The sequence below is a fragment of the Acinonyx jubatus genome, chromosome B4 (assembly GCF_027475565.1).
Source record: "Acinonyx jubatus isolate Ajub_Pintada_27869175 chromosome B4, VMU_Ajub_asm_v1.0, whole genome shotgun sequence".
NCBI lineage: Eukaryota > Metazoa > Chordata > Mammalia > Carnivora > Felidae > Acinonyx > Acinonyx jubatus.
In genome coordinates this window covers 33,896,840-33,912,178 of record NC_069387.1, presented here as the reverse complement: position 1 = coordinate 33,912,178, position 15,339 = coordinate 33,896,840, and the positions used below count along the sequence as shown (strand labels likewise).

At 37.7% G+C, this 15,339-nt stretch overlaps 1 protein-coding gene across 8 annotated transcripts in view; it reads left to right on the top strand.

Annotated features, from left to right (window-relative positions):
- The window catches only part of BCL2L13 (BCL2 like 13), a 90,552-nt gene that overhangs the window by 2,214 nt on the left and 72,999 nt on the right, over nucleotides 1-15,339 (top strand). For 4 of the 8 annotated variants that reach the window (XM_053225558.1, XM_027073873.2, XM_015064800.3 and 1 more), the window contains exon 2: nucleotides 8,830-9,000. The exons of the other annotated variants lie outside the window; for them this stretch is intronic. In XM_053225558.1, the coding sequence (XP_053081533.1) occupies nucleotides 8,880-9,000 (121 nt within the window). In that variant the 5' untranslated portion in view covers nucleotides 8,830-8,879. The remainder of the gene's footprint in view (nucleotides 1-8,829; nucleotides 9,001-15,339) is intronic. 8 annotated transcript variants of the gene reach the window in all.

Below are 15,339 nucleotides of genomic sequence, written 5' to 3'. Positions count from 1 at the left end.
AGTTGATGGGCAGTTATTTCCACTATGTGGCTGTTAAATATTATGCTGCTGTAACTGTTCATGTGCAAGTTTTTGTTTAGACCCGTGTTTTCATTTCTTTAGCATATACGTAGGAGTGAGACAGAGTAACTGAATTTTATGCCTCCCTTTTACAAAGCTATTTACACATGCATGGGAAGCCTAATTATGTTGAAAGGCAGAGTGAGAGTGAGGCATTCCTCTATAAGTACATTATCTTCATACATTATCTTTGAATGCCAACTGCTGAGTGAAAACATTTTGAGGCAGCTCTTAACACAAGATTGAACTAGAGTATTTCGATTAAGCACGTTTCGGTGTGAAAGGGACTATCTACACTAGAATATTAGTGTCTGCTGAGTTTTAAAAATGACACCCTCGCCCAGTTGCATTTCTCAGTTGGGTGGGGTGAATTTTTTAAATTTAACAATTTTTATTAGGATTATTTAATTTTATTTCTTTTATTTTGGAGAAAGTTCTAGAATTCTATACGGGCTAATAAAGTATGGATTTAAAAAAATATAGTTATTGGACTTAATTTATAGAACTTTAAAAAACTCCCTATTGAAAACACTAGTGAGTCTTGAAACTAGAGATCTGGTAACCCAAAAACGTTGTTAATGTTTACAATTCCAGAGTTTTGATTTGTGATTGAGTTATCTGTGGATTTTTATTTTTCTTTTTATAAACTGGGATTATAGATCTGTTCAACTGTATTACTGGAGTATGTAACAGTCTTATTACATTGTAATTTTATTTTAGTAGACAGAAATGATCTAAAAACAAAGCTTGAAGTAATTTAATTAAACCATGTTAAATTGTAATCTGTTTCTGTTTTGGCTCTGTGGGGTTTAAAGAATACAATATAGCTATGATATTCTAACTCCTGTGTTGGAGGTGGTACTAGAAATTTGTGTTTTCCATGAACATTCAAGGTGATTACGATCAGACAAGTTTGGGAAACAACTACAAAAAACTCTCATATTGCTGCAGATTTGCTTTTCATAAGAATTTAAAGTCGAATTTAATAGTTGCTGCCTACCTTCTGGTTGTAGTTCATAAATGTGCTTTAATTCCTGTAGTACTATTGGTGCTAGCATCCTGAAATTTGCACTAGTATTCATTAATAGAAGACTGGTTAAAAAAAATAAAGCAAACTATTTATTGTAAATTGTGGATGTTACATTTGTTACTGGAGGATCATGGGTGTTTTATTTGTGCCTAGTTTTGGAGATGTCACCAAATGAATGTATAAACATAGGATTAAGTTACCCTAAGCTTCCTCAGGCTGTCCATCTGGCTGACAACTGCCTGTAATTTAATAGAGGAACAAACTAAAGGTATAAGTTTGAGAAGGAAACAGGTAGGTGACACAGATATATTCAGTGGCTTGTTAGAATTGTGCAAAAGGTAGTTTTTATATTTACTTATTTTCTAATTTTTAAAAAAATTTTTTTTAACGTTTATTTATTTTTGAGACAGAGAGAGACAGAGCATGAATGGGGAGGGTCAGAGAGAGGGAGACACAGAATCTGAAACAGGCTCCAGGCTCTGAGCTGTCAGCACAGAGCCTGATGCGGGGCTCAAACTCACGGACCGCGAGATCATGACCTGAGCCGAAGTCAGCTGCTTAACCGACTGAGCCACCCAGGCGCCCCCCCCTTTTTTTTTTAAAGTAAGCTCTATGTCTGACATGGGGTTTGAACTCAGCGACGACCGTAAGATCAAGAGTCACATGCTCCACCAACTGAGCCAGCCAGGCACCTGGATAGTTTTTGTATTTAAAATTGTATTTAAACTTCTGGATACCAAGAATACTTATACCTAATTTGAATTCTAAAGGGTTCTACTGGACAAAATTTAGAGTAAAAGTAACTATATTCTTCTTACCATTTAAAAGGAAGCTTGGGCTGTCTTAGATATGAAATGTACTCTGTGTTGGTCAGGCAGTAGTGGGGTGGACCTGAGCATTGTATTCTGTTTCCAGGAAAGCTCTGGGTGGTGATCTCAGATCGTATTTACCTTTCATCCATTCTTTTTCCTTTTTTTCCTTGTCCCATTCTTAAAATTGACAAATTTGTTTCTTTCAGTACTCTGCAAAAACACCCTGTTAGTCTACCAGTTCTCCCTATTATTGTTGTTAGTGTCTTCACCTCTGCGTTTTTCTCACCCAGTACCTTGCCTGGCATACAGTAAATATGCGTTGAGCAAATGCAAGTCTCAGAGTTCGGAACTGAAGAGGATGTATGTACCTGACCAAGTGATTGCACTGTTAATTAGCTGTATGATTTTGTGTAAATAAATTATCTATTCTTGTTTCTTCATCAATAAATTGAGACTATTACCTTTTCCTTCCAGCATAGAGGATTGTCTGACAACACATGGAAGAGTGCTTTAGAAGTAGAGGTCTCGTGCAGATGTAATTTATTTCTATTTGTTTGAAATGCAAGAGCCCATTGTGCAATATGGGCTACTCTGCACTACAGAATGTTGCAATGGAAGTGGATGCCCTCTCTTCCCAGAATACCCTTAGAGTACTGACCCTGTAGTAGTGTTGTGGAGTTTACATTTTGCACATTCTCAATGCCTTTGTTCTGTAATTTAATACAAACACACTAGATGGGTAATAGTGTTCCTAGGGTCTGTCTACTGCACCACCTAACCACAGGCCTGAGTGAGCTGCTTTGTTGCTATACGACTGGAAGCTCATACTATAAGTCTGGCATGTTTAGGTCTGATATGTTTATAACTAGATTCTCTGATACACAGTTAAAGCCTAAAAACTGTATATTGAATTTAAATGATTAAAGTTTGTAGTATCATCTCCATTAGTGTCCATCATTGAAAAATGATTGAATAGAATATAACCATCCACCAAATATATGGATGTGTGGATATTAGCATGTATACTAGAGCTGAGGACTTTGTTGCAAATAGAATAGTGAGTATGGAAGATGGGAAATTATGAAATCTATGATTAAGATTGCATTTATGGTTAGGCAATTGGGATTTGTAAGAAAATTTGAAGAGCACTAGGCTAAAAATGAAATTTGGAAATTCAGTGAACTATGCTTTTTCTATGGCATCTGGGTCAGAGAATGACTAAAATTGTCTTCAGATACCAATGCTTGATAAATATAGGAATTTGAATATAACAAATTTGAGAACATGAGTTTTTTATTTAAAGCATTATTCAAAATGTGAATACTTTATTCCTGTTACCAAAAAATTCTGAGACCTTTGTAGAGCTGAAGTTTTGTTACTGATTTGCTGTGCTCTCCCCTCTCTTTTGGAACTTCATAATTTATTCCTTGCTTTCTATATTTATTTATATCTCATTTGACTCCACTTGAGTGTAAACATGCTTAAGACTGTGTACAAAAACAAAACAAATGGACTCTCAAACGTTGTCTGTCTCTCTCTGGCCTCTATTCTTTTCTTCTCTTCCAACCCAGGCTCTTTGAAAGAATAGCTTACAACTCCTTTCTCTATGTTTTCACTTCCCATTCATTCTTCAACTCCCTACCTTCTGCCATTGACCTTGCCAGCCACATAGAACTGGACTTTCAGGGATCATTACCTTGATATTTTCGTTCTTTTTGGTATGTTGTTGCATTTTGTACATGTCTTCACTATCTTATTGTTGAAGTGCCTCCCCTGATTCTGTGACCACACTCTTTTCTGGTTTTCTTCCTACCTTTCTGACTGTTTCAGTCCTGATTTTAGAGGTCATCTCTGCCAGCTTTTCATCTTTTGGCCACACCTGAAATGTTAGTTTTGCCCTGAATTCTAGTGGTATTTGTTTTTCAGATTAAAGCAGTATATCTCATCATATTTTTTTGAAGTTTATTTATTTTGAGAGAGAAGGGGAGAGGGGCAGAGAGGGAGAGGAATCCCAAGCAGGCTCTGTGTTGTCACCACAGAGCCCGATATGGGGATTGATCTTGTAAAGCATGAGATCGTGACCTGAGCCAAACCAAAAGTCAGATACTTAACCAACTGAGCCACTTAGGCGCCCCACTCACATGTTTTTTTAAACCATGTCTCCTTTTGGTAAATAAAAAATTCTCTGGCTCCTATTCTGATGGTAGTGCTTGGGGTAGGGAGTGATAGGTGTATTTATTCTTCCCTCCCATCCCTGCATGAAGTCACTGTTACAAAGAAGGTTGAAGATTTACTGAGCTTTATTTTCTATACTTTAAATCAGAAAACAGTAGGTAATATTTCCTTCTTCTCCAGTGTGAAACTATCTATTAAATATGGGTTTTGAAATGTAGTACTCTTTCTCACTCCTTCTGGAAATTTTGACACTTCTACCTCTAGGAAGTCACTAACTCTCCATTCACTCTCCTTAGATAATTTCATTGACTTGTATCTATGTAGAGCACAATTTTGTATCTCCAGTCCAGACCTCTTAGTATAAGACTTGTATGTCCAACTACTTGTACATCTTCACCTGGACAACTCATAGGTATTTTGAAATTCAGTATGCCCTAAAGTGAACCTGTTATCCTCTCCTAAGCCAGCTTTTCCTATATTACCTGATTTGAGAAATAGGAATAAACACTACTTTCAGGGCACTTCAGTCGGTCAGGTGTCCAACTCTTAATACCGCCTTGAGTCATAGTCCCAGGGTTGTGGGATTGAGCTCTGCGTTGGGCTCTGCACTGAGCATGGAGCTTGCTTAAGATTCTCTCCCCCCACCCCGCCTCCCTCTCACTCCCCCTCCCCCTTCCCCACTGCCCATCTCCCCTGCTCACTTTGTAAAATAAAATGAAAAAAATTTTTTAAATACCACTTTCCATATACTGCCTAGATTACCCTTTTATTGAGTTAGCTAACAAATCTTTGAAACTTTTTATATTTTTCCTATTTATCCCCCTTTCTGTTGTTCCTGCTCTAATTTATGCCTTCATACATCTCTTGTTTAGATTATTCCTATATTCCCCTAACTTGTGTCCTTTCCTCCAATTTCTATCTTTAATACCTCCTCCAGGATGATTTTTTCTAAAATGTAATCTGTTGGGGTGCCTGGCTAGCTCAGTTGTAGAGCATCCAACTCTTGATCTCAGGGTTGTGAGTTCAGGACCCACATTGTATGTGGAGCCTACCTTAAAAAAAATACAAATATACATGTTTATATGTATATATATATACATATATATGTGTATATATATATACATACATATACATATATGTATGATCTCTTGATATGCTTTTCTTGCTTAAAACCCTTCAATAGTTGTAGTAGTGTTTAGCCTGTTTTACATCATGATCTAATTTGAAAATCTAATGAAAGAAATGGAATGATTTTTCTCTCCAGAAAAAAAATGCACATCACATAGAATTTGCATTTAGGGGGTTCATTCATGAATATGGTTAAAATAATTCCTTGCTTATAGGATAAAACCTAAACTTCCTCACATCCCATAGCATAAAAAGCATACCAAATGCTGACTGCTGCTTACTCCTGCTAAACCTCATCCCCCTTGTATCTTATGATTTAGCCATGTTAAATTCCATAGTTTTTATGTTCTATGCTGTTTCAAAACATTCCTGTGCTTTTTTTCTGGTCATCTTCACATCTGAATTCCTTCATTCCATCCCCCTAAACTGGTTCAGTTAGTGAATATCTACTCATGTTCCAAGATTGGTTTGTATTTTGCTTTCTAAAGCCTTTCCTGGTTTCTACTTTTTCCCTGTCCCAGAGAGACTCTTTTGGGTTGCCCTTCCCTACTCTGGATACTGACTTGTATCATAGAATGTTATTGTATTGGTATTTTTTGTTTTCTTTTACTTGGGCAAAAACTCCAGAGGGCAGATGATTTATCTTAATGCCTGGAGAGTACCTTGTATCTTAAGAAATAAGTGTGTGTTGAATGAACACAAAAAATTATCAAAAGATACTGTCTTCTGTTTCAGGAGGCATAATTACTAGGTTGATATGTGGACTTTGCAGAATTTGAAGATTTTTCTAAACTAAATTAATAATCTTCACATGAAAGTAGTGTATTAAAATTGTTGAGAAACTGCCTTAGAAGTTTTAAGAAAATTAGGTTCCAGTCTTGGCCCGTGTTCCAGTTACATCTTGGTTGCCAACAACACAAAGTGATTTTAGCTTATTTAAGCAGAAAAGGAACTTATGAAAAGGGCATTGGATAGCTCACAGAATGGACGGGAAAGCAGGAAGGAACCAAGGGAGACTCGGCTGCACATTCAGCCAGGGTCAGGCCAAGGAATAGAAGAGATAGGACATTGCTATTGGATCTGCACCACTGCCTCTGCTGACCTAGGACCACAAGCTTATCCATGAATTATCATTACGTGTCTTTCCAGATTCTAGATCCTAGTGTGAGTCTCTGACTTGGCTGACGCTGCATGCCACAGAACAGAACAGGAGAGAAAAAGTCTAGTTGTTTTAGTTTTTGTAGTGGGGTTGGGAGATTTGTTTCCAACCAAGATTGACACAATGTTGGATACATAGGAAATTGGGTTCAGATGGCAGGCAGGAGCTAAACAACAACAACAAAAACAACAACAACAAAAACTGAAGTACAGCACTGCTGCTAGTTAATCCCTGGCTGATAGGCCTCAGAAAACTTATTTTATCTCTATGGGTATCCCTTTTCATATTTTTAATTTTGAAATTCTGTCTTCTCACCATTAAATGGTAACAGTGTAAAAGTATGAAATATTTGGTAAAACACCAGGTAAGAACATAGTGGTTGTGGCTTTCATTTCTGTGAAGTAAAGTGTAACACGTTTTCCCTTTCTTTGGAGTATGTATTCGTAATTTTGAAATACCTTTTTGAAGTTCATAAACTTCTAAAGTTGACCAGGGTAGTCCAAGGCCTGTTGTTTGAATTATTGTATGTTTTGGTATAATTTGGTAGCATTGTTCCCTGAAGATGGGAAACAATAGGGATTTTTAAATGTTGAACTAAGATTTCTTTTGACAGCCTAAGTGAATACTGATAATAGCAACCATAAATGCATTTTTTAAAGCTTATTTATTTTTGAGAAAGAGCACGAGCAAAGTGGGGGAGGGGCAGAGAGAAAGAGAATCCCAAGCAGGCTCTGTCCTGTAAGCACAGTTTCATCCCGTGAACCATGAGATCAGTACCTGAGCCAAAATCTAGTCGGACGCTTAACTGACTGAGCCACCCAGGCACTCTCATTTTTTAAAGACCGTATTTAACCATTGAAAGCATGTTTTTATGCTATGTTTCCTTTTTATCTCTTTATATAGTCACTGTTTTATTTTGTGTATCTCAAATCCTGCATGTATTTTTTCATTGTTTGTCAGTCTTGGACATTTCTCTTTGTTTATAGATCTTAAATTTTGTCAACGTTGCTTGTCTCTTTTTTTTTTTTTTATATTTATTTATTTATTTTGAGAGAGTATGTGAGCAGGGGAGGGGCAGAGAAAGAGAGGGAGAGAGAGAATCCCAAGCAGGCTCCTCACTGTCAGTGCAGATACCAATGTGGGCTTGATCCCAGAAACTGTGATTGTGATCTGAGCCGAAATCAAGAGTCAGACACTTAACCGACTGAGCCACCCAGGCTCACCCCCTGCCTGCCTCTGTCTTATATTGTTAGTTATTTGGACCTCTTTTTCTTTCCTTCCTTTTTTTTTTTTTTTTTTAAGTTTTATTTATTTATTTATTTATTTATTTATTTATTTATTTATTTTTCTTTCTTAGATTTTATTTAAATGAAATATTTTATTTTATTCTAAGTCATCTCTACACCCAACATGAGGCTCGAGCGCACAACCTTGAGATCAAGAGTCGCATGCTCTGCCAACTGAGCCAACCAGGCACTCCTGAACCTCTTTTTCTTTTACTGAATATTTCTTGCGATCTTAAAGCAGTTAGTATTGTTTAAGTAGAAAACAAAGTTATTTGCAACTTCTTATTATAATTTTTTATTTGAAACAACTGTTACGGTACATGGTAGGTACAACAGCTACTAAGTCTGTGTGAAGAGGTAAAAGCTGTAGTTATATTAATTAGGGTACATGTTAATGAAGAGATTTCAGAACGAAATGCCTTAAATAATAGTCCAGAGGTGGTTGGTTCAGGCCGGCAGGGCGGTTCTGCTACACATGGTCACTCAAGAGCCCAGTTCCTTTTCTCTTTACCATCCCCTACGGTGGGGTCCTTGTTTGCATGTTAGAACGGGTATCTGCCATATTCACATTCCAAACCATAGCAAGGAGGAAAGAGAAAGTAAGGAGAGACCCACAGATTGTACATATAACTTCTCATATTCCCCTCACTCAGGCTAATCATATGGCACATTAAGCTGCTAAGGAACTGGGAAATGTGGTCTGCAGTTGCGTGGCCATGTGTCTAACAAGACTAGGAGGGTTTATTTTTCTTTTAATTTTTTTTTTTTTTACGATTTTATTTTTAAGTAATCTCCATACCCAACATGGGGTTCAATCTCACAACCCTGAGATAAAGAGTCAGTTCTACTGATTGAGCCAGCCAGGTGCCCCTGGGAGGTTTTATTATTAAAAAGAAATAAGAGAACATATATTGGGGTGGGGGAAGTGGGGACATAGCCAGTTTTTTTGCCACATAGGTGAAAACAGAGAAACTAGGGAGAGATAGAGAAATTTGCCTTTGATTTGAAATTTGAATTAATAAATTCCCACTTGTAAGTAAACTAAAGTTACAATTTTTAAAGATTACTGAGAAGAATAGTCAAATATTTATTTTGGTATCTAGTTGAATAATTGGAGTCCATGGGGAAATGTATAGCATGTAATAAACTTTAAACTGAAAAAATACTTTTATGTTTTAGGTTTTACACATCCATAAGTAGACCTTTTTGGAGCTCTGCCAGCAAACTCAATGGCGTCCTCTACTACTGTGCCTCTAGGATTTCACTATGAAACAAAGTATGTTGTTCTCAGCTACTTGGGACTCCTCTCTCAGGAGAAGCTGCAAGAGCAACATCTTTCCTCACCCCAAGGTATTATCTTTGGCTTATGATGGTTCTGTTGAGTACTAATAATTACTTCATATTTAAAAGTACATATATTTAAATAATTTATATCTGTGGTTATAAGATCAAACAATACTAATAATTTTTTTAAAGAATAAACCCTTATCCCATCCCTTCCCACCCCCTGATCCATTCTCAGAAAAGACTTAATGCTTTTTAAGAGCATGATAATGTAAATGACTGCTGTTGGTACATGTAAAAATGTACTAAGTACCTGTAAATGAACAGAAATCTACCCTTCTTTAGAGATTTTATACTTAACAAGACATAGATTAGAATTACACAATTATGTTAAAACTTTTAATATAGCTGTTTCTTGAATTGACTTTTTTCAAGGATATTAGTTTTTTAAAAATTTTTATTTTTTCAATTTACATCCAAATTAGTTAGCATATAGTGCAACAATGATTTCAGCAGTAGATTCCTTAATGCCCCTTACCCATTTAGTCCATCCCCCCTCCCAAAACCCCTCCAGTAACCTTTTGTTTGCTTTCCATATTTAAGAGTCTTTTATGTTTTGCCCCCTCCCTGTTTTTATATATTTTTGCTTCCCTTCCCTTGTTTTCATCTGTTCTGTGTCTTAAAGTCCTCATATGAGTGAAGTCATATGATAGTTGTCTTTCTCTGACTAATTTCGCTTAGCATAATACCCTCTAGTTCCATTCACGTAGTTACAAATGGTAAGATTTCATTCTTTATGATTGCCGAGTAATATTCCGTTGTATATATATACCACATCTTCTTTATCCATTCATCCATCAGTGGACATTTGGGCTCTTTCTATACTTTGGCTATTGTTGATAATGCTGCCATAAACATTGGGGTGCATGTGCCCTTTCAAAACAGCATACCTGTATCCCTTGGATAAATATCTAATAGTGCAGTTGCTGGGTTGTAGGGTAGTTCTATTTGTAATTTTTTGAGGAACCTCCATATTGTTTTCCAGAGTGACTGCACCAGTTTGCATTCCCACCAGCAGGGCAAAACAGATCCTTTTTCTCTGCATTCTTGCCAACATCTGTTGTTGCCTGAGTTGTTAATGTTAGCCATTCTAACACATGTGAGGTGGTATCTCATTTTGGTTTTGATTTGTATTTCCCTGATGATGAGTGAAGTTGAGCATTTTTTCATGTGTCGGTTGGCCATCTGGTTGTCTTCTTTGCAGAAGTGTCTATTCATGTCTTTGCCTATTTCTTCACTGGATTATTTGTTTTTTGGGTGTTGAATTTGATTAAGTTCTTTATAGATTTTGGATACCAACCCTTTATTTGATGTGTCGTTTGCAAATATCTTCTCCCATTCCATCGGTTGCCTTTTAGTTTTGCTGATTGTTTCCTTTGCTGTGTAGAAGCTTTTTATTTTGATGAGGTCCCGATAGTTCATTTTTCCTTTTGTTTCCCTTGCCTCAGGAGACATATTGAGTAAGAAGTTGCTGTGGCCAAGATCAAAGAGGTTTTTGCCTGCTTTCTCCTTGAGGATTTTGATGGCTTCCTGTCTTGCACTTAGGTCTTTCATCTATTTTGAGTTTATTTTTGTGTATGGTGTAAGAAAGTGGTCCAGGTTCATTTTTCTGCATGTCGCTGTCCAGTTTTCCCAGTACCACTTGCTGAAGAAACTGTCTTTATTCCACTGGATATTCTTTCCTGCTTTGTCAAAGATTAGTTGGCCATATGTTTGTGGGTCCATTTCTGGGTTCTCTATTCTGTTCCATTGATCTGAGTGTCTGTTTTTGTGCCCTCAAGGATATTAGATTTAAACAATAGATTTATGTATCTGATAGGCTTAAGAGAGTTTTTAGCATAATTCTTTGTATTGTGAAGTTGTATGTATTCTTCTGTAAATAGTTTACCAAATGAAGCTTAAAACAGTTACTAGAGTCTAAATTAGCCTTCTTCATAAGATATAACATCATCATAAATGTTCTTTTTTTTTTAATTTTTTAACATTTATTATATATTTTTAAGAGAGAGAGAGACAGAACACAAGCAGAGGAAGGCAGAGAGAGAGGGAGACACAGAATCTGAGGCAGGCTTCAGGCTCTGAGCTGTCAGCACAGAGCCTGACACAGGGCTCGAACTCACAAACAATGAGATCATGACCTGAGCCGAAGTTGGATGCTTAACCGACTGAGCCACCCGGGCACCCAATAAATGTTACTTTTTTTTTTTTTTTTTTTAACGTTTATTTTTTATTATTGAGAGACAGAGAGACACAGACTATGAGCAGGGGAGGGGTAGAGAGAGGGGGAGAACAGAATCTGAAGTAGGCTCCAGGCTCTGAGCTGTCAGCACAGAGTCCGATGCGGGGCTCAAACTCACAAACTGCGAGATCATGACCTGAATGAAGTCAGTTGCCTAAGCAACTGAGCCACCTAGGTGCCCCTAAATGTTCTTTTTTAAAAAAAAATTTATTTATTTTGAGTGAGAGTGTTCACACGAGTAGGGGAGGGGCAGAGAGAGGGAGAAAGAGAATCCCAAACAGGCTCCACCTTGTCAGCACACAGTGGGATTCGAATTCACGAACTGTGACATCATTTCCTGAGCTAATATCGAGTCACCACTTAACTGACTGAACCACCCAGGTACCCCAACAGGTTTCTATTTTAACAAAATTGCATCAAAATAACTTTAAAAACTCCTAAAAGAAAATGCAATACCAACTATTTAATTTATAATTTATAACCAAAGTCACACAGTAACTCTTTTACTTTCTTATTTTCTATTTAAAAAAATTTTTTTTACGTTTATTTACTTATTTGAGAGAGACAGAGACAGCACAAGCAGGGGCGGAGCAGAGAGAGATGGAGAGAGAAACCCAAGCAGGCTCCATGCTGTCAGCTTAGAGCCCGATACGGGGCTCGAACCCACAAAATGTGAGATTGTGACCTGAGCCAGAACCGAGAGTCGGATGCTCAACCCACTGAGCCACCCAGGCACCCCTAATTTTTTTTAATGTTAATTTTTGAGGGAAAGAGACAGAGCGTGGGTGGGGGAAGGTCAGAGAGAGGGAGAGACACAGAATCTGAAGCAGGCTCCATGCTCTAGCCCACTTCCAGTTCTGTGTCTCCCTCCCTCTCTGCCCCTCCCCCACTCAATGCTCTCTTTCTCAAAAATAAAAAGTAAACATTAAAAAAAAGAAATTTTAACTTAAAATGTTAATGGATATACATTTATTTAGCAATTTTGGTGAAAGGTCATGTCTTTTTAAAAAAATATGTGTTTGTTGATGTCCATGTCATCTTTCTAGCATAAATCATTTCTATTACCTATATTTTCCAATTTGTTTAAAGCTGAGTTAGAACATAAAGACACTTATAAAACAGTATGAAGAGTCATTCTAGATTTTTATGATTTCCTCCCAATCTTTTACAGTTGTTTCTCTCACACCAATTTGATATAGTATTTAAAAAAAAAATTTTGTTTTTAGTGTTTATTTTTGAGAGAGAGAGAGAGCGCCAGAGTGCAAGCTGGGGAGGGGCAGAGAGAGAGGGAGACACAGAATCCGAAGCAGGTTCCAGGCTCTGAGCTGTCAGCACAGAGCCAGATGTGGGGCTCGAAACCACGAGCTGTGAGATCATGACCTGAGCTGAAGTTGGACACTTAACTTACTGAGCCACCCAGGCGCCCATACAGTTTTGTTTTTTTTTAATGTTTATTTATTTTTGAGAAAGAGAGCGAGAACTAGTGCATGCGAGTGGGAGGGGACAGAAAGAGAGGGGGACAGAGGATCTGAAGTGGGCTCTGCTCTGACAGCAGAGAGCCAGATTCAGGGCTTGACCTCAAAACTGTGAGATCATAACCTCAGCCAAAATCAGGAGTTGGTCATTTAAGTGATTGAGCCACCCAGGCACTCTGATACAGTATTTTTATTTTTTTTAATTTTTTTAATTTTAAATTAATTCTATTATTATTAAAAATTTTTTTTAATGTTTATTTTTTGAGAGAGAGTGAATCAGAGCATGAGTGGGGGAGGGCTAGATAGAGGGAGACACAGAATCTGAAGCAGGCTCCAGGCTCTGAGCTGTCAGCACAGAGCCTGATGCAGGGCTCAAACCCACAAGCCGTGAGATCATGACCTGGGCTGAAGTCGGACGCTTAACTGACTGAGCCACCCAGGTGCCCCTAATACGGTATTTTTAAAGCAACTTTATAAAATATTTAATTTAGAGAAGTGTCAAGTCTCTTTGCACAATCATATTAGTAATGTCTGTGATTTTAAATAAATTGTACAATTTAAGTGACAAGTACAACTTTCATAAATAGATCAGGAGAAAATAGCTGATTCTTGGTAAGAATATAACTTACATGTGCTAGAAAGTAGTCTGCTAGCTGTATGTGTTCAGCTTGCAGTGGGCATATTCAGTATATTTTATAGTGAAATCGTAATGGGTTACTTAATTCACCAAATCACTTCAGTAGAGGTTAGTTAAGAATGCTTTTAGGGGCTCCTGGGTGGCCCATCAGTTAAGTGACTGGCTTCGACTCAGGTCATGATCTCATGGTCCATGGGTTCGAGCCCTGTGTCAGGCTCTGTGCTGACGGCTCAGAGCCTGGAGCCTGCTTCAGAATCTGTGTCTCCTTCTCTCTCTGCCCCTCCCCCGCTTGTGCTCTGTCTTACTCTGTCTCTCAAAAATAAATAAATGTAAAAAAAAAAAAAAGAATGCTTTTATATATTGCTTTTTATCATTTATTTACTTTTGCTAAATCATCTAGAGTCAAACTATTGGATCAAGGAATAACAATATTTTTATAAGGAGTTTGTCATTTAAAATAAATATGTGGCTTCTAAATTGTCATACCATATAGTATAACTTTCTAAGTTTTTACACATTGTTTTAAAAACTAGTTATAACTTCTGAAAGTGCTGGATTCCATTGTTTTAAGACTTAGGTGTCTAGACTCAGTGAACATATACCATAATAGACATACAGGGAATCCAACCAAGTAGTTGTGTTGATAGTGATTAATGCATACGTTGTTAGCACACCTGAGGTAGGAATTGTATCTGGACCAACATTTTGCTTTGGGAGGAAGATTCTGGGGATTAATTTTGTGGAACACATGTGGTTTTTATACTTCAGTCTCCTAGAACTTCATGGATGCCAAAGTGGACATCAAGACCCAGTGAATAAGAGTAAGACCATGTATTACTGCCCTAGCCTAACAAACACCAAGAATGTTACATGATAACACTGGTTCACCCTGCCTCGATCTACCAAGGGGTAATGTGATGAGCCCACTTGATGGCATTTTATGTAGTGGGTTGTACTGCAGCTGAGGTACCCAGTACTAAGGGCTTAGCACCTTTTGTAGCAAGCCAGTTACCTATTTCAGAGAGTGAGCAGTTACTTTGTGGTCATTTTGACCTATCTAATTGTCTTCATTACTAGTTATAAAAATGGCTTAGAGTCAGAGGACAGTTAGGTCTTCAGTTTGTCATACTCAGTAAGGACATACAGGGATCCTTGGGATTCATTGCAGGCTATTGCAATCTACCCTTGAAAATTAGATGCAGTGACATTCAGTGAAATCCATTTAGTTTGTCTTGTATAACACTAGATTAAGGCTATTTTTTTTTAATTTTTTTAAACATTTATTAATTTTTGAGAGACAGAGCGTGAGTGGGGAGGGGCAGAGAGAGAGAGGGAGGAGACACAGAATCTGAAGCAGGCTCCAGGCTCCAAGCTATCATCACAGAGCCCAACGCAGGTCCCGAATTTATAGATGGCGAGATCGTGACCTGAGCTGAAGTCGGTCACCTAACCGGCTGAGCCACCAAGGTGCCCCTAGATTAAGGCTATTCTGAACAGGATCCCAATTAGCAGGATGAAGGCTTTCTGCAATGTGGATCTCAGCTATCCACCTCAGGATCCCAGATTCAGCCAAGTGAGTAAGTCTCAGAAGGGACTAGTAGGTGTCTTCAGCGTTCAGATTAGTTTCCTTTCCTTAGCATGTATGGCTTGTTCCACTTAACCAGTAGTATTAATCCAACTCAGTAGGAGGTATTGGCCAGAATGTAGTCCAAGGCCAGTCTTCTACCCATTATAATCCATGCAAGGACATTTAGCCCTATCTGCTGATGTGCTAGGGCTCGTGCCATTGCATTGGCTGTGGTAGCTAGGTTAAGGACAGGTGACTGACCATTTTATTAAATTAATTAATTCATTTTAAAATTTACACCCAACTTAGTTAACATATGGTATAATAATGATTTCAAGAGTAGAATTTAGTGATTCATCACTTACATAAAACACCCAGTGCTCATCCCAACAAGTGTCCTCTTTAATTACCTTTGCCCATTTAGCAC